General features: G+C 35.5%; 2 protein-coding genes across 8 annotated transcripts in view; one reads left to right on the top strand and one right to left on the bottom strand.

The window, feature by feature from the left end:
- The window catches only part of MYO6 (myosin VI), a 770,453-nt gene that overhangs the window by 410,520 nt on the left and 332,705 nt on the right, over positions 1 to 27,228 (bottom strand). The window lies entirely within an intron of this gene.
- COL12A1 (collagen type XII alpha 1 chain) overlaps positions 1 to 27,228 on the top strand; it is a 101,116-nt gene that overhangs the window by 56,422 nt on the left and 17,466 nt on the right. For all 7 annotated transcript variants that reach the window (XM_048935640.1, XM_048935646.1, XM_048935639.1 and 4 more), the window contains 23 exons: positions 305 to 447; positions 1,123 to 1,252; positions 1,815 to 1,957; positions 3,582 to 3,711; positions 3,909 to 4,028; positions 4,529 to 4,675; positions 5,492 to 5,608; positions 6,046 to 6,192; positions 6,477 to 6,551; positions 7,078 to 7,217; positions 8,444 to 8,567; positions 8,757 to 8,900; positions 10,859 to 11,023; positions 11,893 to 11,931; positions 12,021 to 12,159; positions 14,286 to 14,428; positions 14,791 to 14,900; positions 21,042 to 21,191; positions 22,201 to 22,278; positions 22,856 to 22,942; positions 23,943 to 23,996; positions 24,447 to 24,542; positions 26,370 to 26,423. In XM_048935640.1, coding sequence (XP_048791597.1) covers positions 305 to 447; positions 1,123 to 1,252; positions 1,815 to 1,957; positions 3,582 to 3,711; positions 3,909 to 4,028; positions 4,529 to 4,675; positions 5,492 to 5,608; positions 6,046 to 6,192; positions 6,477 to 6,551; positions 7,078 to 7,217; positions 8,444 to 8,567; positions 8,757 to 8,900; positions 10,859 to 11,023; positions 11,893 to 11,931; positions 12,021 to 12,159; positions 14,286 to 14,428; positions 14,791 to 14,900; positions 21,042 to 21,191; positions 22,201 to 22,278; positions 22,856 to 22,942; positions 23,943 to 23,996; positions 24,447 to 24,542; positions 26,370 to 26,423 — 2,675 coding nt within the window. The remainder of the gene's footprint in view (positions 1 to 304; positions 448 to 1,122; positions 1,253 to 1,814; positions 1,958 to 3,581; positions 3,712 to 3,908; positions 4,029 to 4,528; positions 4,676 to 5,491; positions 5,609 to 6,045; positions 6,193 to 6,476; positions 6,552 to 7,077; positions 7,218 to 8,443; positions 8,568 to 8,756; positions 8,901 to 10,858; positions 11,024 to 11,892; positions 11,932 to 12,020; positions 12,160 to 14,285; positions 14,429 to 14,790; positions 14,901 to 21,041; positions 21,192 to 22,200; positions 22,279 to 22,855; positions 22,943 to 23,942; positions 23,997 to 24,446; positions 24,543 to 26,369; positions 26,424 to 27,228) is intronic.

The raw sequence follows: 27,228 nt of genomic DNA, 5'->3' as shown, positions 1-27,228 counted from the left end.
TGGAATCTTTCAGTTCATTTATCACTTGCAACCTCAGCTCTTATGTTGTAAAGCTATCTTATAGTTTACTTATATACAACAGGAACATTTTAATTCTAGTGCCAGTAGCTGCCCTGCTGCCTGGCAGAGATGCTTGGAAAGACTAATAACTAAGATTCTTAGATTCACAGATATTAGGGTAAAACGAATAATGTCTTGAGTTGATACACTTCTCAGCTTATTTTGAGCATGGTTGAAATTAAAGTAGAACTAGAATGTGTGTAAGGAGGCTTGTAAAACTTAATTTTAATTATCCTTGGTCTAGTGGAGAGAGGAACACCAAGAAACATTCAAGTTTACAATCCCACACCAAACAGCATGAATGTCCGATGGGAGCCTGCTCCAGGTCCAGTACAGCAATACAGAGTTAATTACTCTCCACTGTCTGGCCCAAGACCATCAGAATCTGTAAGTAATCTACTTTTTATACTATTCTTTGAAAGTGTGCAGAAGGTACTCTTCAATAGGTTTTGAAAAACAACAATAAGCTACTGAATTTAGGACAACTCCCTGCTTAGCAGGGTCCCTGCGGAAATGAGTGTGCCTACAGAATTTACTATATTGTAAATGAAAGCTTGCTTTGGGAAAATGAAATAAATGAGAAATAAGATTCTCCCACTTAAAACTGAGAACTGAGTATCTTTTGTTTTACTGTAGGTAACGATGAGTTAAGACATAACCTATATTTGGTAAAGTCAGAAAGAAACAGCAAATATTTATTAGAAAAATTTTAATAATGAAAGTGGAAGCTCAATTTTACTAGTCTGTTTCTGTATAGTGTAACAGTGTATTACTTCACGTGAGTAGGAACCTGTCAATTAGTACCTGTTAGTACCTACCAAGCTCCCCTCCCATCTGCAGAATGAGTGTTCCTTAAGCATTTATCCTTTTTTTTTTTATCCTGTAGTACCTGCTCTGCTCTTGAATTTTTATCAATGTTATTTGGTTATTTTAAACTTCTGTTGTTCTTCTTGAAAAATATGCAGTTCCTGATTTTTCTATATTTCGTTTAAAATGCTCATCTTAAGGGTTATAGTATAATTTGAACATTTTTAATGTAGGTGCTTTCTGTTTCTGTTTCAGATTGTGGTACCAGCCAACACTCGTGATGTGATGCTGGAACGCTTAACTCCTGACACTGCTTACTCAATAAATGTTATAGCTCTGTATGCAGATGGAGAAGGAAATCCAAGCCAAGCGCAGGGAAGAACATGTAAGAGGCAGCACTTTTGTGAGATCTATGTCAAGATTAATGTGTGAGGAATTTGTAAAATCACAAGTTGTGTAAACCATTCAGTGCAACTCAGATACATGGATCTGAATTATGGCTGAAGCAATTGTAGGCCTCCCTGGAAGGGGGCTTTTTGGTATATTGCTTGGAAGCTGGGATGCATGCATAATCACTAAATTCATTTTCACTTGGGAAAGAAGACTTATTTAAATATATATGTTTAAGAATTTAAAAATTGTTCTCTAAAATGTGATTACAGTTAAATATCAATTTATCTTCCTGAAGAAAAGTAACACATTGAGGTGGATAGGAAAAAAAATGTGCTTTGAGTTCTGCATTTTACTCAAAAATTGTACACATCAACCTTCTAAATGTTGTTTTGCTGAAGAAACCTAAACACCACAACCTCTGTGTGACAACTTAACTTGCTTGTGCTCGGATTGTTTCAAATTAATTCCAGAAATAAAGCAAAAAGGATATAAGTTCTTCTAAGACGTGTTGATGTGACAGGCCATCACTATACCTTCTGTATTTCTTTTTTTAGTGCCTCGCAGTGGACCAAGGAATCTGAGAGTGTTTGATGAGACAACAAACAGCCTTTCTGTACAGTGGGACCATGCTGATGGGCCAGTTCAGCAATACAGAATCATTTATTCACCCACTGTGGGAGATCCTATTGATGAATATGTAAGTGATGTAATTCTTTTATGAGCACCAAGATTTTCTCAGTTGATTGTTTAGACCACAGAAAAATACCTGTTTTACTTGTAGTGCACTTTGGACATCTGTAGGTTCTTTGGTCATTGTTGGTAATGCTGAAAAGCCACTGTTTGGACAGTTTTTTTTCTTTTTCACAAAAATGAAGAAAAATATACAGTTTAATGAACTCAGTTTAATGAACTTTTGTGTAAAAAATGTTGTAGATGTAAGTCACATCATTAATCAGAGGATTCTGAGCAAAGCCTGTTTCCTGACACTGAGTTCAATTAGTGTTCTAATTCTAATAGTTCTAATAGCCATCTGTTGTTTTGTACTCTATTCATTATGAAGTCAGTGTGCTAAGATACAGAATAAATATAAGTCTGAATTTTATAAATTGAAAAAGCATTGACAAGGTTTAATAAGAATGCAGTGGTAACTTTGATTCAGCATCTAACTTACTTTGGTAAAGTTCAGCATGAATTGTGTTTGTGTTTAATTTCCTGCAGCTTAATGATAGCATGGGTTAATCTGGTATGTATAAAATTCTCTGAGCGTTAATAACAAAGGCAAACACAGATTGTATGGAGGTCAATGATGGAATTCCTTCTGACTGCCATCAGCTAAAATGTAGTGTAGAGAGTGCTGTTTAAAATCTATCTAAATGCTCTACCTGTTTATATATTATACAAAGGATGTTGAAAATCACTAGTAGAAAATTCACTATGGGACTTGTTATTCAGAACACAACTAACTTTGTATATGTATCTTCTCTACAAAAAATATTGGTCATTTTATTTGTAAAAATAGTAAATCTTGAACAGCTGAATTCTCTTTCAAGTAATAACAGAAGATGTTGATTGAGACATGCTATTAGATAAGTCAATGTCTGTAGTTCCAGTGCTTTATGGCTATTTTATGGAGCAGAGTCACTTTTTGGATTATGCCTACCTTTTGATTAGAATGAAGCGGAAGCTCACATCTGTACCAGGAAGTTGAAGAGACTGGGGGTTGCATGAGCAAGTTTTTACACTGCTGAATATTCAGAGCTTCTTTCTCAGACCAGCTGTTGTTGCTCCTAAAAAAAAATTGTATCCATGAGGATAATGATAAGTTAGAACTGAAACTAATGAGTAGTGTGACTGGATTTGTCTTCCCTCCTTGTTTTAGGAGCACTTTCTTCTCTTTTTGCATCTCTAAACACATCAGTCTGACTTTTCCTTTCTGTAAGGAAACAGTGCTGAAATCTGGGGGAGGAAACGCAGCACCTCAGTCTAATTATAGAGTCATAGAATCCTTTAAATTGGAAAAGATGTTCAAGATAGTTTAACCATCAACCTGACCTGCTGAGTCCCATAACTAAGCCATGTCCCTTGTAAGGGTAGGAACTGAAGAGTCAATTTGTTTTATATTTTTATGTTGGTCACAATGCTTTATAGTTTTAAATAAAAAGTACTAGTAATTGTTCATAGGCTATAACTCTTAAAATATCCTGTACAACTTTATATACAGTGAACATGAAAAACAGACAAATTTTTAGTTCTAGTTACTGTCATAACTGATCGGTTACAATAGTCTGAGTTTGTTTGCATGTTTCTTTTATATGTTGCAGACAACAGTTCCTGGCATAAGAAATAATGTCATACTACAACCATTGCAATCCGATACACCATATAAAATAACTGTTGTGGCTGTGTATGAAGATGGAGATGGTGGACAGTTGACTGGAAATGGAAGAACTGGTAATTTGTTTTAATATAAAATATTCTTTTAAAAATGTAAGGTATAAATTTCCTGAGCACTCCAACATTGTTAAAGTGTCATTATGTTTATAGTTTCTCTGATGTGGTGATTTCCTTACAGAGTTACAATATAAGTTTCTAGAGGCTCAAAACCAGTCACTTGTCTATTAAATTGCAATGCTTTCCTTTGTTTTCAGTTGGCCTGCTTCCTCCTCAAAATATATATATAACTGATGAATGGTATACACGATTCAGAGTTTCTTGGGATCCTTCACCATCCCCTGTTCTTGGCTATAAAATTGTATACAAGCCTGTGGGTAAGAAAACTCATTCATTCTGAGTAAAGCACTTTCAAAATAGGGAGTAGATAATGAGAGATCAGAATAGAAATCATATGTATGAGGAAATGTTTGTGTTAAAAGATTTATTTTCCTTTATTAATTCATTTTGATAAAAGCTTAGGTTTTGTTATCAGTATTTTATAAGAAGCACTACCAAGTACAATGTTTCATACAGTCATTTAAATAGACTGAACTGTGTTGATGTTTACTACAGAATATAACCAGTGATAGATGAAGTGACTTGAAAAACCAGACTTGGTTTTTCTCTCTTTTGAACCACTTGTAATTTTGAGAATGTGAACTGGTATATATGAGATGAGTATTGGAAAGGTTATAAGATTCACATTTCGTAAATTCATATTTTGCTGAAGAAAATGAGATTAATGCTTAATGAAATGTAAAAGGAGCCAGATAATTTTGTAGCTCACTTATCATGAATCTTTCTGCATTTTCTTGATGTTTCCTTTCAATTCAAGGTTCAAATGAACCCATGGAGGTTTTTGTGGGAGAAGTGACATCCTACACCTTGCATAATCTGTCTCCCAGCACTACTTATGATGTGAATGTTTATGCCCAGTATGACTCTGGAATGAGCATACCTTTGACAGATCAAGGCACTACATGTAAGTCAAAAGAATTTTATTGTAGTCGTGCTAGATACATATACTGATCTGAGATCATGTTGATTAAGACAGTATTTCTTGGCTAGTTGTTAGAAGATTTGAATATCCTCTCATAGGGAATACTTGGCACTTGGCCATGATGTAGTTCCTAGAAACACTATGCTTCAGAACAGTAATGGAAATATAATTTAAGTAATGATTTGAAAATGTAAAATTTTCTAGTCTGCTTCCTCAAATTTTATTGGCTGTAGTTGGATTCAGTCTGTAATTATATCCAGGATACTACAGAATTTAACCATGCTAAGCAGGTTTAGACTTCTTGCTATTCTATTTCACAGGGAAGTCCAGGAACTGAAACTTCACATTTTCAAAAGGAGATAATTTCGCCAATGCCCTCAGTTCTTAAGTTTCTTCAGTTAACATGAATCAATTATCCTGAGTTTTGTTGACTACGTTCATTTTTTTCATACTGCCATGTATGAGTCAGATTCTGATATGTTGAAATTTTAAGTGGAGTAAAGAACTCCACTTACATGAAAAATGATAAAATGGGCTGATGAGAAGATGAGAAGGTTATCAGACTTTGAGTGTTTGTAAACTACTAGGCCAGTACCTGTGGGCATATGATAATATGAAGAAATTGGACTGGAACTGCTCTTTCCTTCTGTAAATCTTAAAAAAACAAACAAGCAAACAAAAAAACTAAAAAAGGGTTCTGGAGCAGCACTGCTAATAAATATTTAAGTGTGATGTAGCTCTTTTAACATCTGTGGTGTACTGCTTTCCAAAGAGCAATTTTTGTCTCTCTGCTCACAGTATACTTGAACGTCACTGACCTAACAACTTACAAAATTGGCTGGGATACTTTCTGTATCCGATGGTCAGCTCACCGGTCAGCAACTTCCTACAGACTAAAGCTGAACCCAGCTGATGGTAAGAGAATTTTTGCACTTTCTAAAACATAGCTTTCTTGTTTTGGTGTCGGGACCACATACTTGGGATGGAGGAAAGCCTCTACTGTCAGTCATGCTGCATTTGATTGAACTTTGCAGGTCTGCACATATGCTGTGGTGGTGAAAAAGCTGCTAAGTGAACTACTGCTTATTGTCAAGTTAACTTTCATCAGTGAGATTTGCTGGTTACTGCAGTTTTACATGCACACTGGAGTGTTGCAGCTTTCTTGAATGCTCCAGGGTTCATAATCAGAGCTTAATCTTAGTCTTAATCTTAGTCTAGAAGGTTTTTATGGGACAAGAATAAGACTGCTAACCTAACTTCCTCTCAAAAAGTCTCTAATTTCTACACTTGTACACACATTAAAAGGCAATAGTGGGTTTTAATTTTCATTCCATTGGTCTTTGTTTTTACAGGATCCAGAGGGCAGGAAATTACAGTACGTGGATCAGAAACAAGCCATTGTTTTACTGGCCTCTCACCAGACACAGAATACAATGCAACTGTCTTTGTTCAGACCCCTAACCTTGAGGGACCTCCAGTCTCTGTGAGGGAGCATACGGGTAAGTAATAGATATTATGAACCTTAAGTTTTGAATACAGAACTTGTCTTGTTTCAGTGATAGAGCTTGTCTTGTTTCTAGATGTCTTTCAATACTTCTTTTAAGTGGTTTTTCCTCTTTCCTGTCAGTGTAATGTCAGCTGGAGTTTGAGGGAAGTTTTGTAATACTAGAAAATTTAGTGAGAAAATATATGAATTTTTCTATGGTAATATAACACATGATCTAGAGTTTTCCTTAAATGAAATAATTTATATTGAGCCAAAATTTTTTTTATTTTATTTCAGTCCTCAAACCTACAGAGGCACCAACTCCACCGCCTACGCCTCCTCCACCTCCCACAATCCCTCCAGCTCGGGATGGTATGTTTATTTGTAGATCTATGTAGTATTTTTACATTGTTGGTGCGCTGCCTTAGGGTTTAATTGTATTTTTCATAAGTTTAAATAGATTTAAAGCTAGCACAGTAATTTAGGGTCTGAAGTTTGTGATCAATTTCTTAGTTGCTTCCATTTGTTTTACCAGACTCTGAAATTTCCTGGATTAGAATGGAAACGTGAATACATAGACTGGGGAAAAAAATCAAAATATTCTGTAGCTCTATAGCAAATCTGTCAGCATAGCCCTCAGTGGACTTTTTGTAAAAGCTGTTCAGAAAAAAATGTCATTTCAGACATTTGCATTTGATTATTGAGCTTTTCATTTCCTGCAACTTTGTTTGAAACTATTTAATAAATGTTTTCATGCTCAGCATAAAACACTTACCATTTGACGGGGCTGTAGTAGAAGTTTGCTAAATACTTGCCTTCCAAATTTTTGAAGCCATGCTCTTTATTTCATCGTGCTATGAATGGTATATTTCAAGTGTTCCTTTTCTTGGTCTTTCAGTATGCAGAGGTGCCAAAGCAGACATAGTGTTCTTGACTGATGCTTCCTGGAGTATTGGTGATGATAACTTCAACAAAGTAGTAAAGTTTGTTTTTAATACAGTAGGAGCCTTTGACTTGATTAATCCTGCTGGAATCCAGGTAGGTTAGTTATTTCCATTGTGTACATTTTAGAAGGAGGCTGAGGCTGGAACTGAATTACTAAAGTTGTTTGTACAGTGTGTGTGTGTATGTATAAATATATATGAAGCGTATGAGGTTTTCTGTAGATATTAAGGGAATCTAGTAGTTATACAATAACTTTTGGCTATCAGAAATCTGCTCTGAGGACAGTCTGAGTGTTGACTGAGGATGGTGTTTTAATTTCTCAGTTCAAGAATACTTTAAATGTAAACAGTAATAACTAAGAGGAATTGACCTCCAAGATTTCCTTGGTGATTATTGTTGTCGGATATTTTCTGTCAGCCTTCTTACTTTAACCATTACTCATTTTTTCTACTTATGTGAAGCTGAATGAGATTGCTGCTAGGGTTCAATAAATACCACTCTTTTGATGCAAAGTTTACTACAGTTTAATTCTTGAGCATTGTAGTGATCTTTTTTCCTGTGAATTGTTGTGAGTCTCCAGTCTAAAGCTGAAGAAGACCTGATACAAGAGGCAGAGACTGCTAACATTTAGCAAATTATGGAAGTCACATACCTCTTGAATTAGTTGCAACAATCTCTGGTTTTGAATGAGATATTTATTTATAATTAATTAATTATTATTGATTGATTTTAAAAGAGCAATTTATTTCAATAAATACTGATGTATACATACAGAGAGATAGTTGTTCAGCACTGAGTTAGTTTGATACTATAATATTGCAGTTATACAGAATGAATAATAACATAAAATTTATACATATTTAAATTTAAAAGTGATTTAAGAATAAACATACAGTGATAATATTCTACTGCTTACAGCAAGAGAGCATGCAGTTTTGCATATGTCCAAGTTCATTGTCATTCTGTCACCAGGTTCTTTTTGCATTTCTTAAAAATAAATGGAGGAGATTTTCTAGACAATATAGACCTATTCAAAAGCAGAGAGAATATGTTATAAAACTGGCTCCATAGTAATAGAAATCTCTTAATCATCCATATTTAAAATCATATTACATTTTATGCACAAAGGAAATAAAGATGTTGTGTGTACACTGCTATGACACTATATGTTTATGTGAATATGTATGTGTGTGCATAATCATACATATGTGGGGAAGATTTTTCAGTTATTTAATACTTACTAATTTACCACAATGCATATTTCAATTGAGTCTGAACTGGAGATATGTGACTGAACACAATGATGCATTCCCTCCCAGGTTTCATTTGTGCAATACAGCGATGAAGCAAAATCTGAGTTTAAACTGAATACATTTGATGACAAGGCTCAAGCTCTGGGAGCTCTTCAAAATGTTCAGTACAGAGGAGGAAACACACGGACAGGTAATTCTGAGCAGTAATTTTAGTTTTGTAAGATAAATTGCCTAATTATCCTGATATTTCATGGACAAAGGATTAGGTTTTATGTTTTTCTGTTTTAGTTGAGTGACTGTCACTCTGTCAAAGTAAAGTAAGGAATTTCTTCATAGATAATGGATAATACGGCTGACTCATTTGTTGCACACTTTGCAGGCAAAGCCCTAACATTTATCAAAGAAAAGGTTTTGACTTGGGAGAGCGGCATGAGGCGAGGTGTTCCCAAGGTACTTGTTGTTGTCACAGATGGTCGATCACAGGATGAGGTGAGGAAGGCAGCAACGGTCATACAGCACTCTGGTAAGCGATTCACAGTACCTAGCTATTTCATTTCCTTAGCATGTTAACCAACGCAACTTATAAGTGGTGCTTCAACCATCTTGGAATTCTTTGCCTACTATTTATGGATTCAGAAATTTATTCTGATTGTTTAGAATGACTCAGAACTGTTTAAAGAATTTAGACTTCCAGGACCAGACATACTTTTTCTTTCTCTATCCTCTCCTCTTTGGGAATATGGCTTCCCAGGGCTTGCAAGGAATTTTTCATGCATGCTATTTTATAAAGCTAACTTTTGGTTAATTTTTCTCCTTGCTCTGTGGACCTCAGGCATCATCATGGAGAGTACTCCATCCTGGTGCTTTTGCTAAGCTGGGCCTGGCGTTTTGAACTTTGTATTATTTGACACAAACTGCAGGAGCTCCAGGAAAATTAAGTGCTAAACTGACTTCTTCGTTGCCTTTTGAGCTGAGAAACATTGCACTCCTGCTTTAGACTGCTGAGTGTGGCATATGTGTGACTAAACATGTACTCGTTTTCACTGCTCTCAGCAGCCTCTACTGAAGTTGCCCAAAAGTCTTGCTTTTCATTGCACGAACCACCAGGAATGCAGTTTCCTGAATAAGAAGATGTGCTTCCTTATGGAAATCACTGGAGTGTAAACCACAAGTGGTCATCTTGTCTGCCTCTGTGATCTGGAAGAATAAGCTCCCTAGATGACTTCTAAAGATGTTTGGCTAGCCTACTCATAAAAATCTCTACAGTCCGTGTGGATAATCTGCTTTAGTGCTTAACTTATGCTGATATTTGGAAAGCTTTTCCTCATACTTTACCTAAGTATTTCTTCAGGCTAATGAAGCTGCTGTCTTCTTTTCATTTCCCTAGTTAACCGGGAAAGCAATTGATAACTGTATACTGTAACAGGCCTTCATACTTGAAGCCTGTTGTCATTTCCTCTTTCTATCTTTTTTATAGACTAAACAAATACAAATCCATTTCTTTCAATCTCCTGTTGATTGTGCTTTCCAAACCTCTTGTCATTTTTATTAGCTATTTTCTTCAGATACTTTACATCTTAAATATTGTGTTCGAAGCTGGACAGAGTATTTCAGACAAAGATTCATTAGTACTGAGCACAGAGGGACAATTATTTCCCATCTCCTTTTGAAAAAAATCAAAAAGCAAATAAAAATGGGCTTATCATTTATAGCAAATGTTAATTCTTCCTTTAGCTTCCAACCAACATTTTTGTGAAGTTTCGTGTTAATTACATTTTTTTTTTCTTTTGGAGAAATTTTTCTTATTAGTGATAAATTGTGTAATGGACAGTTTTTCTTCTTTCCTGTTTTCTGGTACAATAAAAAGAGGACAAATTATCATATGGAGAATTAGGTGGGAGAAGGGAAAGGAAGAGATGAGTCAGAGAAATAATTCTGTTAAGGGCCTAAGATACGACAGAACAAAAACTTGGTATAAAAGGCAAGGAGACTCCATTTTAAGGATTTGAAGAGGAAAATCACCTGACAAAGGGAAAGATTATGCTTTTACATCTGGTGATATGATTAAATTCTATGGGCTGGGTTCTTCTAATTTTACTTTTGCCATCTACTAATTGTTTAGTCTAAGGTGTTGGTACTTTTATAGTTACTAAAGAGAGAAACAGATAGGCATCTACAGAAAACAGCTTCTCCTATCCTGAAGTTTGCAAGCTAGGGAGATGAGCTGAATCACATCCTGAATCTGTCCTTGACAGCAGTCAATGAAGGAAAGAGGAGAAAATTTTGAAAGAAAGGTGCAAAAAGCAATTTAATCTCTCACGAGCTCTGATAGTGTGAAAGGATATCCAGAATGTGTACTCATAATGAAGGCTGGATACTGGAGTGAATAGATAAGACAATGATAGCGTTTGTGAAATATTGATCTGAGAAATAGGTGTGTATGTTTTACTACGTTTCAAGTAACAAATCTTATTTTTACAGGCTTCAGTGTCTTTGTGGTTGGTGTGGCTGATGTGGATTACAATGAGCTGGCCAAGATTGCCAGCAAGCCTAGTGAACGTCATGTATTTATTGTTGATGACTTTGATGCATTTGAAAAGATTCAAGATAACCTCGTCACCTTTGTGTGTGAGACAGCTACCTCAAGTGAGTAGAAAATACCATTTTCCCTTTTCCCAAACTGATGCATTTGTTTATATACTGCTATACTTGTAAATGTCTTTACAATACTTCAAAAACATGTTCACATATAAAAGTTAGGTTTTGTAATAACTACGCATGGTTTGAGAGAGCAAAAGTTTTTTGTTGTTAATTTGGAAGTAACTATTGTATTTAGTGTAATCTTGTCTGATGTTTCAAAATTATAGATAGAACAAAACAAGCAACAGTCAGAAGTTCTGCTCTTTATAAAGAAGTAGAATGATGTCTAATATGAACTGGGGGACACAACTGGCCTCTTTACCTTTGGTCCAGTCTTCTGTAAGAGTGTGGGTAAAGTGTGTGATGCTGTTTCAAAATGATTGAAACTAAATGTCAGTTGTTTACTCAACAGTTATCCTTCAATGGCAAAAAAGAAAAATTCTCAAGCCTGTCATGTGCAACTCTGTGACTCCCTGACTTCTTCATCCGCTGGCTCATTAGAAGCCATATAAATCTGCAGTTTTTTTCTGTGATTCTGACAGCTAATATGCAGCCTGACTCATGCCTCTAATATTTACAGAAAGATTGAGTCATTATGCCCCTTTCTTCTTAGGAATTAAACTAAAAATATTTTGGGGGCTCATCTGTTACCCATACAATTTGTCATGGTAGAAACATCCAACTAAAAGTAGTGAGTAAAGGTTTTAAAATCCATCCAATGCAGAACAGAACACAATGTAACAACTGTAGCAATAATTGGCTGAGAATTTATATTAGTACAGAATTTTTGCGAATAAAATTGTCTAAGTATAGGCATGTTCATATTATGGTAGAGGTCATATTTTTGAACTTACATGTTTTTTCATCTCTTTCAGCTTGTCCTCTTATTTACTTGGAAGGATATACTTCACCTGGTAAGAAACTGCCTATATTTTGCATAGGTTCATTTTTGTCTTATTCAGCTTTACAGTGTTTTTGTTGTTTTCCCTTTCCTGATTTAAAGGTTTCAAGATGTTGGAATCATATAATCTGACAGAGAAGCATTTTGCTTCTGTGCAAGGTGTATCACTGGAATCAGGCTCTTTCCCAAGCTATGTAGCATATAGACTCCACAAAAATGCCTTTGTCAGCCAGCCAATACGGTAAGTAAATGAGAAGGACTCAGAGCAAACAGGTGGGGAAGGATTAACAGAGTTTGTAACTAATAGCATTAGTGTCTCATGGAAAATGCATCTATTTGATGTTCTTTTAACTGAAATCCAGGAAAAATACTCCAAAGAACATCCATTATTGCTCTTGTTAAATACTTATCTGCTTCTTCCTTTGCGATCTGTTCACTGTTAATCCAGTTGCTTTTTGTTCTTTTATTTGACACTGTCCTTCTTAACCACTATACTTACTTACAATATAGAGCCTGGCAACAGGCTCAGTTGAGCAACAGCCTCCTCGGTACAAAGAGCTCTACATTGTCAGGGGAAAATGGTTTTAGTGTAGAATGGTAAACTTCACTTTTTGCAGTAAGCAGCACTCCGATACCATGATTTAAGGTATATTCTCTTGTAGCTGAATTGCTGTAACTGGTCAATGGAGTGGAGATTAAAGGACCTGTAGCCTTATAGCATCTAACAGAATGGTAATATGTGATCATTCCTTCCAACTATCACATACAGTCCAGAAATTTAGCGGTTAGTTTTACTAGGACGAATCAAGTAAATCCTTTTCTTTTTCATTTGTTCCTCACCATTCCACTTAAGCTTAAGTTTCAGAAAGAATCTCCTAAGTCAGAGGTTATGCCTAAAAATAGACCATTACTCCAATTTAATTTAATGAAAGTTATTCTTTTTTGTTGTTGTTATTGTAAAAGCCTTTGAAATCTTCTGCCAGATTGGTAAAGATCAGATCACATGTACAGGCTTCATACTGGGATGTATGAAGTAACAATTTCTTTTTGCTGGCCTTCTCTCAGCTCACAACTTTAAAAGCTGAGCGTGGCCTAAAGACTTTTTGAATTCTTCGATGCACCTGTACAGTTATGGGAGTGATCCTTGATGGCCTGGATATTTTTACAGCTAGGGAAGCACATATAATCCCAGTCAGTGGTATCTTGTTTAGTAATTTGTTTACATTAATATAAATCATGCATTAAACAGTATAAGTAGGACAATAATAAGATAATTTAAAAAAACAAGCAAACAAACAAACCTTTCTGTTTATTTCAGGTTATTTAGAATGTTTTTATACAGTTTATTGTCTGCTGTAGAGGTGGAATAGACTTGGCAGAGTTTGGGCACTTAGCTTTCATAAGAAGCCAGAATATAAAACTCACTTTAGACTGAGTCAGCAAGGCAATAAAAGCATCCGGATCCTAGTGGCATAGCTATTTCATATTTGACATAACTTGCTATCGGAGATATAAATAGAATGGCTATATCTACTTTATTATTTTCTTTCTTGCACTGTGCTGTGTGTTGTTGTTGATTTTTGATATGACTGTAATTGGAAAGTGTTCCTAACCATGTGGGTAATTAAGTTTTGCCTAAAATATTCATGTCAAGGTTTCTCTGTTTATGCTCATGATGCCAAATCTCTCTCTTGATTCTAGTTTATTAGCTAAGGAGACACATGATCTATCTACCTTCTTGCAGCTACTTTCCTGCACTCTTAATGTCTCCTTCAAAAAATCCCAGAGGCCATCTGCTGTGTATTTTTATTTATTCTCAGCTTTATGACTTTTTAATGTCTAACAGTCTGAACATCACAAATCTAAATGTCAGCAGCCACCAGTAGCTGAGGTGGGGCCCAAATACATCACCCATTGCGGGGAATACATTAAATGTTTCCTTCATTACCTCTGTTCCTGAAAGCCATTGATAGTTAAACAGAGTATTTTCCAATGCTTGTCTAAAATGAGCCAGATGAGATAAGACTACAGATTTCTAGAAACTTACCATCAAGGAATTCAAAATATATGTTGTTTATGTAGATCTTGCTACAGGAATAAATCTCCCAGGGTTCGTGGTCACATTCTGGCTGCCTCCATAATCATCATGCCTCAACCAATTTAAGATAGGCTGTGAGTTCATTATAAAAAAATCATAAAGTGATTTTTATCACTTAGCACTTCTTTTACAGAGAGAGTAATTAAAATGCACAATACTGTTAAACACTGTTATTTCCCCATTACCCTTAAGTCATTTCCTTGAAAAAGAGCTTGTTTATTTTCCTCATATGTTTCCATGTGAAAAATATCTTCATATTGTCTTAACAGGGAGATTCACCCAGAGGGACTGCCACAGGCATATACTATCATCATGCTATTCCGTCTTCTGCCTGAATCCCCCAATGAACCTTTTGCTATTTGGCAGATTACGGACAGAGATTACAAGCCACAAGTTGGAGTTGTGCTTGATCGTAAGGATGATCATACTTATTGAACAGAAAATGTATACATTACATTACTTTGCATGTATTATTCCAAAATCTTTCCAAAACCAAAGTATTATTACATGGTAACGTTTAAATAATTTCAGTTTTAAAATACATGCTGTTTTACTTTGTACATAGCTTAATTTTTCAACTAATCTACCTTTTACCTTTGGTATTACCTCTCAAACCAAAGGAACGTACATCTATGTAGCTATGTCAGTTGAACCATCTGTAGTCTGTGTTTACCTGCCAGAGGGCTACAGTACATTTTATCCATAAGTCCATCCTACGATGTTGATTTCAGCTTTACATCTAAAATGAAATGTATTATTTTATTTTTTTTGCAGCTGGCAGCAAAGTGTTGTCATTCTTTAACAAGGATACAAGGGGAGAAGTTCAAACTGTAACTTTTGATAATGATGAAGTAAAGAAAATCTTTTATGGAAGCTTCCACAAGGTAAAGGATTGAAATTATGAAGGTTACTTTCTGAAGCGCTGTTCTTTGGAACAGAGCACAAGCAAGCAGAAGCTACTGTCAGTTATATCCAGTTCTCTTACAGTCCTGTAGATGACTGGACAGGCACAAACTGAAATATGGGAAGCTCCACCTGAACTTCCTTTGATCCAGTTGAAACTTTGGGAAAACCACTTTGAGGGTCAGAACCAGGGGGGAGAGAAACAAGTTGCACAGCGAGGTTGTCAAGTCTCATGATATTCAAAACACAACTGGATGCTTACCTGTGTGACCTGCAGTAGGGAGCTTGCTTTAGCAGGGGGTGGGACTAGATGATCTCCTAAGGTCCCTTCCAACCCTTACAAATCTGTAACTCTGTGATTCTGTGACACACAGGCTTACAGATCACACAATTCAAGATCTCTGAAGTTCTAGTTCTTCTTTGGTTATGGAATGTAAGGCCTGTGTTGAACCAGTGTAAAAGATGGATTTGTCAAGATTGTGAAAGTGGAGAGATAAATACCACAATGCATCATAGCCTATCTGGCTCATGAAAGAAAAAAAGATAAACTGGGAAAAAGGAAAAGGAAGATGTGATGAGAATTTTTTTTCTGGGAGGGTAGAATGTAATGATTTGGATCCACTAAAAGAAGAGGAAGATTTCATAGAATCATAGAATCCCAAGGTTGGAAACGACCTATAAGGTCATCTAGTCCGACTGTCTCCTCATCACCGTTGCCACCACAAGCACTAAACCATATCATGCAGCTCCTCATTCAGACACCTCTTGAACACTGCAATGATGTAGCCACAGAAACTAAGTAGTTACTGGCTTGTAGATGAACAAGGAGCCAGTATTGGTAGTTGAATAGAATATTGAATGAAATTTATATGATTAACATACATAACATGTATATTTACACATTTTCCATGTATGCAAGGATGCTGGTATATTTTTGGCTTTAGATTCACTGGGCCTGCAATATTCAATGTTATTCTATAATAATACTATATATATAATAATATATTTAATGGTAATAGTAATATTAATGGAAGGAACAAAAATAATGAGAGAGAACATGTAACAGATTGTATAACCTGTTTCAAATTTAGAGTGAACTCACATTTTTGAATTGCCAGAATGGCTAGTGAAATTTGCCTTTGCCTACAAATGTGGCAGTTTTGTGCTTGCTTTTAAGTGTTGTGGATCAAATTATGAAAAATTGATCCTGTCAGACTTTGTTACCTCTAGACATTGAGAAGTTTTTAGTTCAGGCTACATGCATGCCTAAAACTACAGCTTCAGAAATATTTTCCTGCTGTTAAGCATATGTGTTTAAAGGCAAGAAAGTTGCAATATTTTCAGTAAGCTGAAATACACATCCTGATGTTTTCTCTTATCTGCCTTCTGTTTGGTTGAGTTTTTCCTCTGATTATTAAATATGGCAGCACTATAACATTTGTTTTCTTTATGATACCCTCTCCTGCATGACCAGTCACTACAAGCATTCCTTTGAGGATACTGATATGGGGTTGCCTCTGTTGACTTTGTGATACTGGAGGCTAGATTGTGAAGCATGCTTTGCTACAGCTGGAGGCAGGGAAAGCTAGCTGGTGCCAGCATTACAATGTGTTGAGACTTGATCTGTTCAAAACGCAGTATTATAAAATCAGTTAGTACTATAAGAGCTATTGTTTTCTTCAGAACTTGAGAGAGGGTAATTATCCAAACTGTTTAAATATCTTGTCTAATTGTTGTAGTGTCTATAATTTACTTAATGACTATTTTCCTATATGTAAAGAGATGTCTGTCTCGTGACATTTCTAACTGCTACTTATGAGTAGGCTTGGATCACACCTGCGTTATACAGCCTCTATTTTGCCTTTGGCATCTGTCTTTTCACATTTCTGTTTTTTTAGTAGCTTAGTTGGACAACTGAATTTTCAGGAACAGTGTTAATCTATTGAGCGAGAAAAAACAGTCAGCAACGACTAGAGTATGTATTGTTTTGCTTTAAAAGTTGCGTCACCTTATTGCCAAGGAGTAGTGAAAAAACAAAATAGCATTCATATCAGTGTGAGAGACGAGACCTCCATTATTCAGATCAGTGATATGAAGCTCTCTACCTGCTGTATTATCAGCAGTCTGTTTTAAGTGTCAACTGCTAAGTTCATTGATGTTCAAAGTCACATTTTTCCTTTTAGTTTCTCTAAATGTAATAGAGGTGAGGAGAATTCTTTGATAGCACTTACACTGAAGCTTGTGAATCGGTGCAAATGGGGAAAAACCTGCAAGCCCAGTGACAACAGCAATCTTGTATAACTGTTCACTACATTTGTTGATGAATGCAATTAAAGAATTTTGCATTATTTTAATTGTTACATGCACTCATACATAAGAACAGAAAGCATTCTGAAGGTGGTGAACAATGCTCAGAAGTAGCAGCTATTGGCAAATTACATTAAAGCTCTGAAACTACAAATTCTTGCTTATGCAGCTACATCTTAAGTAAAATGATCCATGCAGTGTGCTGATCCCCCTTCTTCTTTACCCAAAAAGGAATAAAAAAAGTCAGATTTTGATAGTATTTGAAGTAACTGGAGTAGCTTTGACTTAAATATCTTCTATTTATGATTTTACACCACGTAACTGAGCAGAATTCTCTGGGCTTTCCCCAGAATGATTACTGAGATTGTTGCATGAGTCACGTTAATGATAGCATCATGGGTCTCCCCAGCTCGTATGCTGGGAAAGCCTTGTGTATCAACCATGTTGATTAGTTCCTAATAAAGGTTAGAAATAGTTTCAACTGGATGAAGAAAGGAAAATAAGATTAACACATTTCATAAGGTAATTTTGTGATTTCTTCTACCATCTAGTTTCAAAGAAATGACAAATCTTTAAAAGACGAGATGTTTTCCAAAATGTCAAACATTTTTGTGGTTTTTGCTAGATGACTTACTGGCTCGTTCAGTGAAGCACAGCTAACTACACCTAACCGTGCGGAGAGATTTACTTTGGCATACTTGAATGCTCTGTGTAACATAGCTATGGTGAAAGCTGTTGAATCTGGCACGTCCCATAGGAAAAATCCTGACTGCCTCAGGCAGTCATTAGGCTTGTAACTGAATGTTTTGGAGAGACATACTTTTTCTACTTGCTTATTATTACCATGCTAGACTTCCTTTTTGATTGCACTTTTGCAGTAGTTAGCCACAGGAAATTTGATAATAGTTTTATGTCTTTCTGCTGATGTACATATGGGATAATACTTTGCATAGCTTATTGATGTGGTTCATTTAGCAGAAAATCAGAACACTAAATCAAACTTGATCTTAGAGAGATTAAATTATGTTTGCTTTTGTAAAACTTCATGCCTTCTGGCACTGTAGATGGTCAGAAGTGATGCTTTATTTTAGTGTGCTTGTAACTGAAGAGAGCATTTCTGGTAACATTTTGTTGAAAACAAAATCAGATGGCATTGAATACAGAGATGCAGGATTGAATACAGAGATGTGGAGTTGTCAGAACTCTTGGAGTGGGTCCAGAGGAGAGCCATAAAGATGATCAGAGGGCTGGAGCACCCCTCCTTAAAAAAATACTGAGGGAGCTGGGCTATTTAGCCTGTAGAAATGAAAGCTCCAGGGAGACCTGATAGCAACATTCCAATACTTATAGGGAGCTTATAAATAGGAGGGAGAGAAAATTTTAACATGGTCTGATAGTGATAGGACAAAGGGGAATGGCTTTAAACTAGAATGGGGGGAAATTTAAGTTAGATGTCAGGGGAAATTTTTCACTGAGAGTGGTGAGGTACCGGCACAGGCTGCCCAGAGCTGTGGGTGCCCCATCCCTGGAGGCATTCAAGGCCAGTTTGGATGGGGCCTGGGCAGCTTGATCTATTGGTTAGTAACCCTGCCTATGGTAGGGGAGTTGGAACTGGATGGTGTTTAAGGCCCCTTCCAACGTAAGTCATCTTATGATTCTATGTTTTATTGACTATCAACAGTAGATTTGTGTTAGATTTGTGTGTAGGGAATGAAATTAAAGCTGGAATTCAGAATTGGCATTAAATCAGTAATAAAGGGACCGAGTTGGTGACTTGGGGAAATCCTTAATATTTTTAACTGCTTGGATTGCTGCTTCTTTGGATGGGTAGTTGATGCTCTAGTAGTCATTGATGTTTGAAGCTTTACAAACTGGTGATCATGTTCAGCAATATGATATAGATTTACCTCCTAAGTTTTGTGTGCAAATGAAAATGAAGTAACATGCATTCTCTGTGCAGATGTATTTTGCTTTATTTAATTTGTGACAAATAGTTAATGTTTCAATAGAAAGTCTTGCACATTTAGTACCTTTTAGAACTAGTCAGCTGCATCTGTAGTGTCATTTGGTGCTGCCATTTATCTGTAAAATTCATGTGTATGATCAAATGACCGAATATATTATGTGTAAATGATAATGAATTTCAAGATATGGCATAGTAGTGTTAATTTTATTTTGTGGAGAGCTTAATTTTTATTAACAAAACATACTTAAACTTTCTCTATTATCTTTCCACTGTATTTTTTACTTGATTGGTGAACAACAATAGGAATTAAAAAACCACTCATTTATACAGTGCTGAGAATTAAACTGTGATGCCAACTGAATTTCAGTTGACAAAAAATTAGGACAGTTTCGAAAGTCTTAATTCCAGTGATATAAAGCATAACTACGTAATGTTTAGAGAGTTTGAGATAAGCTGTGTTGATGCCTTGGAGACAACTCCACATGGGAAAATATTTAATATGAAAAAAAAAAAACCCAACAAGCAAATTCCCAGGAGATTTTTCAGTCAGTTGTTGACTCAGGACATTTATGGGAATCGCTGTTTCCACTTTATACCAATTTTTTAAAGTAGTCATTGAATAGCAGTAGGTTTCTGAAGGGTTATATGCAGTGATGACAGAAGTCTTAAAACATAAATATACAATTCAAGGATTTTTACAGCTGGTCCTTATATGTTGGCATTTGAACAATTATATTGATAATATAATGGATATAAAAATATATGCCACATGTAAGGTATATAAAACTGCTGAGAACTTCACCGTTGCCTTACGATGTTCTTCTGTCAACTGCATATTAGATTCACCGAAAACAGAAACCCTGTTTCTGTATTGGAGATGCCTGAAGGTCTTTTGTTTTTATACATAGAGAGGAAATTCACCTGTATTCATTACGTGGCCACATTAGGTGTTTTGCTTACTTTGAACAATAGATTGTCCTTGTCTGATATTTAATTCTGTACAGTCACTGCAGGATAAATGACTGTAATCACTGTACATTTTCAGAATGCTAACCTTTGCTTTTGCTCCTCTTGTTCTTCTGAATACAGTTTACTATGTATAACCCAAACACTGTTCTCCTTGTAGAATTACACTCCTCCCTTTGTTACAGCCATTCTTTTCTCTCTCTGTAACTTCACTTATTTCCAGTAATTAATCCTTTCTCCTTTGTTTTTGCCTTATTTTGGCATAGATTTTTGCAGTGAAATTTATCTCCTGGAAATTTATTTCTTGCTTTTTCCATTATTTTGTTTGCTTAAAAAAACAATTATATATATATATTATTTTCTGGACAGGCTATTCTGTTCTCATATCTCAGAATAACTAGTAATGAGTCATCTGAGGAAACGGAACCCTGGATTTCTGGATCTGAAATGATCTACTCTGTAAACTACAGACAGAATCTATTAGTCAGTCATAGACTCATTAAACCTCTTGTGTGGCCCCAGCCATTAGAAGAGAACAAGTACAGCTTACGTTCACTTCCTCTTTAAAATTCTTTTTATTTTTGACTTTTATATTGTCCTAAAGCAACTTTCAGGCAAGCTTTTTTTTAAAGAAAAGATTTTAATTTTTGAACATTGCAATTCAGCTGTTATATTAAGTAGTACTTACTAACTGTGCCTGTGTATGCATCTTATAGATCTTTAACACCTTTTGAAGAAGTTACTAATGTTGGAATTTTTCTTTGTCTTGAAATAAATCAAGATTATCAGGAGGAAAATTTAAAACAGTATTATTTAAGCAAGGAAATACTAGTTAAAATACTAAATATGTTTTTTCTAAGTAATGCCTTAAACTTTTTTTCAGGTTCATATTGTTGTCACTTCATCAAATATTAAGATTTACATTGACTGCAGTGAAATACTGGAAAAGCCAATTAAGGAGGCTGGGAATATCACAACTGATGGCTATGAAATACTTGGGAAACTTCTGAAAGGTGACCGGAGAACAGCAACAGTAAGAGATAAATGTTAATCCATACATTAATTCAAACTCTTTCGTGAGAAAAGACTTTAGAAGTTAAGAGCTGCTAAATAAGTAGTCCCACACCCAAAGCTTATAAGTTTCTGTATTGCAAGATTGAAGGTACTTAACTGAGAAATAGTTGGTAGTTTTTTATTCTAGCAGAACTGCAAGAACTGAAACCTAATAGCTGACAGTTGAAGTCAAGTAAATTCAAATATGAGAATAAATATTGGTTTTTTTTTCTTTTTAATAGGGAAAGCAGTTAGTCATTGCAGCTATTCCTGTGGATTCCCCATTGTTGGAAAATTTTTAAATGAAGATTGTTTTGTTTTAATCTCCTACATGACATTCTGTAATGAAATAGTTTTAATTCTGGCAAGCCCTGTAATCTGTCTTGTGACAGAGTAATCCCCTCTGGCTTTGTGATCTATAAACCTATAAAGAAAAGTGGTGGCTGCAATGAAGGGCACATCAATTATCTTGATGAATTCACTATATTTAATGTATATTTAGTGCTATTAGCCAGGCTTTGTATTAGAAGTTCTAAGGTTGGAATCTGGTCTGTGTGTGCAAAATCTAACACCTGAAGAAGATTCTTGGTGCTCACCTCCAAATGTGTGATAGTATATATGAAATTACAGGACTATAGCTCTTGGGGTGAAAGAGAGTAAACTGTTTTTAATGTCCCTATTTGAAGCCGTTCTGCAGAACTTATAATTTAAGTATTGTTCACCTTCTCCACCAGGACATGCGTAAGCATCAGATCTTGGAGTTAATTGCAGCCTTAAGTAGGATTATTTTTAAATAATGTTTTAAAATAATTTTTGTGTCAATGTCAAAAAAACAAAAACAAAAAAACAGAGAAACAAACAAAAAACCCGAATGTGTGAATGATGTTAATTACATTAGAAATAAGTTGTTTTAGTAGTCAATTTTAATGCTGTTGCCACTAGATTTTGTAAATATTGTTATCGTTCAAGGGTTCTCCTTTCTCTTACAGTTAGAAATCCAGAATTTTGACATTGTATGCAGCCCAGTTTGGACTAGCAGAGACAGATGCTGTGATCTTCCTTCTATGGTAAGTACGTATGAACTAGAGACTGTTCAGAACATCATTAATGATATCATATATAACAATAACACTATTAGCCTGCACTGATAACACATTTGAATCTCTTGTGAGAGCAACCAGTGAGCAACTTTGCATTTCAGAGTTCAGCATCTGAGAAAGATTGCAGTGTGCTAGATTGAGTGTAATAAAGTGTCAAGCTTATATTTTGTACTTCAGTGATACTTAAGATCCTAGTTATTATGAAATGAATAGCTACATTATGTTTTAATAAGTATGTTAGATTGGCATTTAAAAAATAACTGCATAATCAGCTCAAGCTGATTGTCTAATGAAAATAAATGTTAAAAAAACAGAAATGCCTTATGGATTTGGTTTTGCCCATGTTTCTGTTGCTACTGCGTTATACTGCTTGCAGAGAAAATAATTTGCTGAAAGCACGAAATATATTTGGAAAGCACTGTTTCACTCTGAGTTCTACAGTAATCAAAACCAGGATAATAGAGAATCTTGTTATTGTAGCAAAGTGTGCTACCAACAAGTACTTTCATTTAAATTGACAGAAAGAGTTGTGATTGAATTTCAGAGAGATGAAGCAAAATGCCCAGCTCTTCCAAATGCTTGCACCTGTACTCAAGACAGTGTGGGACCACCAGGACCCCCTGGACCTGCCGTAAGGAATCATTTGCTATAGAGATTTTTGTATATTTTTTTAATTTTTAAATTTATGGAACAAGTTTCAGATTAATCGAGGTGGAAAAAGGTAATTTTGGCTTGCGCAGAAGGAAGTAACACCAGCTGATTTATTTCAGTGTGTCTTGTGAAACGTCTGATAATCCTGTTCTCACATTTCTTGAATACATGAAAACATTCACCAAATTTTGTGAAACGAAGATCAGTCAGAGAGACAATTGGCAGTCAACAAGTTCATAACTTCATGTTAATCTGTTCTCATTTTGTCTTAGTTTATGATACAACTGGGCAGCTCCTTCCACTTTCATTTGCCTATATTTGTAAACCTTTTCCCATACTTCCTATTTAATCACTGTGAATAGCTCCTGCTTGTTTGTTAGACTGAAAGAGTCTGTCTCATTTTCAGCTGTCTTGTGCTCCACGTACAAGAGGTTTTAGTGAAATGTGCAAATGCTTTTCTTAATTGCAAGGTCAGGATTTCATTCCATGGAAAGAGTCATTATCAGGCAAATAAATGAATGACTTGATAATAATCTATGGAATAGATATACTTCTACCAATTACTATGAATATAAGGGAGCTGTGTTCTGCCCAGTAGTCCTTCTATTTTGATGCCAAACACTGTGTGAGTAATACGAAGCCTGTTTAAGTTGCCTAGCAGTCCACTAGAGAGGTATACAGAGACTTTGATGATTCCTCTATCTAAAAAGACTGAATATAAATTGAAGATGTGTAGATCTGCAAGGACAAAATTGACAATAATTTTAGTGGGTTGAATTGGCTAGGCTGACACTTATATGGCTTTCGTACATTTCTGTGTAATGCATCTTTTATATTCTTTAGCATTCTGGTCTGTACACTTCATAATTTTGAGCTTTCATGTAAGAATTTGCTTAAAAAGATTAATAACTTACCAGTGTGACATACCTTTGCTTTCTCTGAACTAAGAAATACATTTTCTTTCCAAATGTTTAATTTAGGGTGGCCCAGGTGCTAAAGGTCCCAGAGGTGAAAGGGGTTTGACTGGATCATCTGTAAGTATCTTCCTGGAATGCATCTATAACATCATGACATGCTTGCCTGTATGAAAATTTATACTCTAAGTTCCATTCTGAGCTAAGAATGGATATTAAAAATTTAACTGGTAATATTATTTACATGTAGTTCATCTATGTAAGACTATGCATATGTAGCCTAAGTACATCAGATGACTGGATCATATTTATGGGAGTGGTACTACACATTCTGCAGCATTGTTGTCCTTTCTTCTGTACAGAGTAGACAGCTATACTTCCATTTAACATTGCCAGGAAGCACGTGTTGGCCTGTGACTGCCAACCTGAGTCGAAGAATATTGTGTTCTGAAGTATCAGTGGGTCTCCAGGCTGCTGACTTACTCTAAGTGCCTAACCCAAAGGACTTTGCATTTACAGATATAAGAAAACACTGCCATTTATAATCTTGTTTTAATTTTCTGCTCTAAGGGGCCACCTGGTCCTCGTGGTGAGACAGGTCCTCCAGGCCCTCAAGGTCCTCCAGGTCCTCAGGGTCCCAATGGACTTTCAATCCCAGGAGAACCGGTGAGTGGCTGTTTGGAGTGTGGGTAACAGTGTCACTGGGTCAGTGGTCTTGGGAAAGGGTAGGAGCTTTGCACTAATGTTCATTTTTCCTCATGATACAGTAGTACTGTGAAACAAGTCTTTATCTAAAAGAATTCTTTTCCATTACAATAGAATCCTCTTTCTGGATGCTGCATGTGCTTATAAAGTGCTTATGAAGGCACGGCATCAGATTGCTGTGATGCACATTGTGTTACAGCATTTTCTCTTCTACAACTTTTCTATGCAGTTTCTAGGCTTTAAAGTTCTATGACTCATAATTATCAGGCTGTAGTGCAGGAAACTTAAGTGTGCAGTGCTGTTCTGAATTTTATTGCAGATTCACATGTCCAAATTCTATTTTCTGTGCTTAAACCATTACTCAGAATTTCAGAGGCAATATGTGTCTAGATTCAGGCATCCAAAATAGCTCTTAGTTCCTTGAGGGATTCTTGGTGACAGAATGTATATTTTAGTGGAGGATTACTTTTCATTTAATGTATATACAGTTAAAGTATAAATGATGTTGGCTTAATTCTGTTAACACAAGGAAATATCACTAGATTGTGCTTTTTAAAGCAGATAACACAGGAATCCTTTGTCTACATTCTGAATGTATTAACATAACTTTATCTGTATTTTACTAAGTTACTGTCTAAAAAGTAGGAATATAGTTCCTGATTAGGTACATCTGGAATATTTTAGTATAGCCAGAATACTAGTACTACTTTTTAAATGAAATCTTTAAATAAAATGTAAAGCTTATGAAAAAATAGAATTGGTATCTCATTGCACACTGTCTCATTTTGCATTTGAAGCCAGTTCACCTTCTCAGTCTGTGCATCTATGTAGACATCAGGTCCATCTTCTCCTTTGTAGGACAAAGTAAAATAAAAAAATCTGTTAACCACCTATTTTTGTTGTTGTTGTTAGATGCAGGAAGGAAAAGCTTTGTTAAGATAGCATAAAGATACCAAAAAGCAAGAAAGGCCAAACATATTCCTTGTATATGCATGATATAAAAGCACTTGCCATATTCAGTTTGAACACCTTTGGAAAATGAAAACAGCAACAGAACTGACATGATACTTGGAACTTCTCATTAGTTAAGGAGAAGTTATAACAACCCTTGTGAGTCATGGAATTTTGTTTTTCATGTCAATTTGCAATTTGCATTGTCAGGCTATGCTTACAAATTGTATTATATTAAGTATTGTATTTTCAAATTCATGTCATGTGGTCTTAAACTATACAGCTATACTACAGCATTACAGTATATGTGGAATGCAAGCAGGTTGTGAAAGACAATACAGTGCTTCTTTATATGGTCCCACACCTCGTGTCCTAGTAGTCTTAGTGTATAGATCAAAAAAAAAAATGTCATACTCAAAAAAGACCCAGATTTACCTTTTCTTATGAATGTGGGTGGCTCCATTTATCAGCTGAGAAAGATAGGGGAGGTGAAAACATATTACCTTTTCCTACCTTGGTGCTTGTGGAGGCAGTAATATTATAGTCTCTCTTACTGAAAAGTCTCTGATGCTTCCTTATCGAAATCTGTGCTCCTTCCTTCTTTCCTGTGTTTTTAGTATAATATCAGCCAGTTGTCTTGTGTTTGCAAATGTTAAGAGTATTACTTCAATCAAGAAGTATATGTATCTATTTTTTTCCCATAGTACATAGATGGATTATGGACTTCTTCATTGAGATGTGTTGGGGTAATTTTTGGTGTCTGCTTACACTGATTAGTTATTTTGATACTCTGGTTTGCAGTTCAGAATCTCTAATGAACATTTATGAATATCATAGGGTCGTCAAGGAATGAAAGGTGATGCTGGCCAGCCTGGACTACCAGGACGATCAGTAAGTTAATTCTTACTTTAAAAGCAAACAAACAAACAAAAAAAAACCTATTGCTACTATACACTATTCCTGATGTGGATTGGCTGCTGGACAGCTGCCTTTGACATCACTAGGAATTTTTTCATACCCTCCTAAGCAATAGTTTTGGAGACACTATCATGTTACACTTAGTAATCTGAAATGTAGAAAATTCTAAACCATTCAAAACAGAGCAAAATTAAAAGAACAGCTGTATTGAGTCAAACCAAATATACATCAGGCCAATTGTGAATGTACAAAGAAAGATTGATGGATTAGGAAAAGTACACTGATATCTACACAGTAAAGTCTCTTAACTTCTGACCACCTTGTAGGTAAGTGTCACCAATTACAGGTTGCAGAACCTTTGCAGGGCACTTCTTCACTAGAGTTGTCTAATTGCCTTCTATTTTTGGAATTCAGATTTTCTTAGCTAATGAGCTCCACAACTAATTGTGTGATTTGTTTATGTGTGTTTTCAGTCCTTAAAACTTTGAGGAATATACACTTAGACAGCAATAACATGCTAAGAGACATGCTACAGTTAAATGCACAGTGAGATGAGACAGAAACGGGGAATATAATGTAATACAAGGCTGTTCAGTGTTGATTCCTACAATAGTTGCCCTGTTCCTACAGTGTTGAGTGAGATCATTCCTGCATGTACTATTTTTGTATTTATTCCTAACCCAGAAGCTACAAGGAAGAGAATTTACAATGACCACTATGAAGAAACACTGTGTTAAAAATAGAACAGAGAAAGAAGCAATAAAGGAAGAGTTAATTT

This window comes from Lagopus muta, chromosome 2, assembly GCF_023343835.1.
Source record: "Lagopus muta isolate bLagMut1 chromosome 2, bLagMut1 primary, whole genome shotgun sequence".
Lineage (NCBI taxonomy): Eukaryota > Metazoa > Chordata > Aves > Galliformes > Phasianidae > Lagopus > Lagopus muta.
Note: the sequence above shows the minus strand (reverse complement) of the source record. Positions and strands in the feature narration are given on the sequence as shown.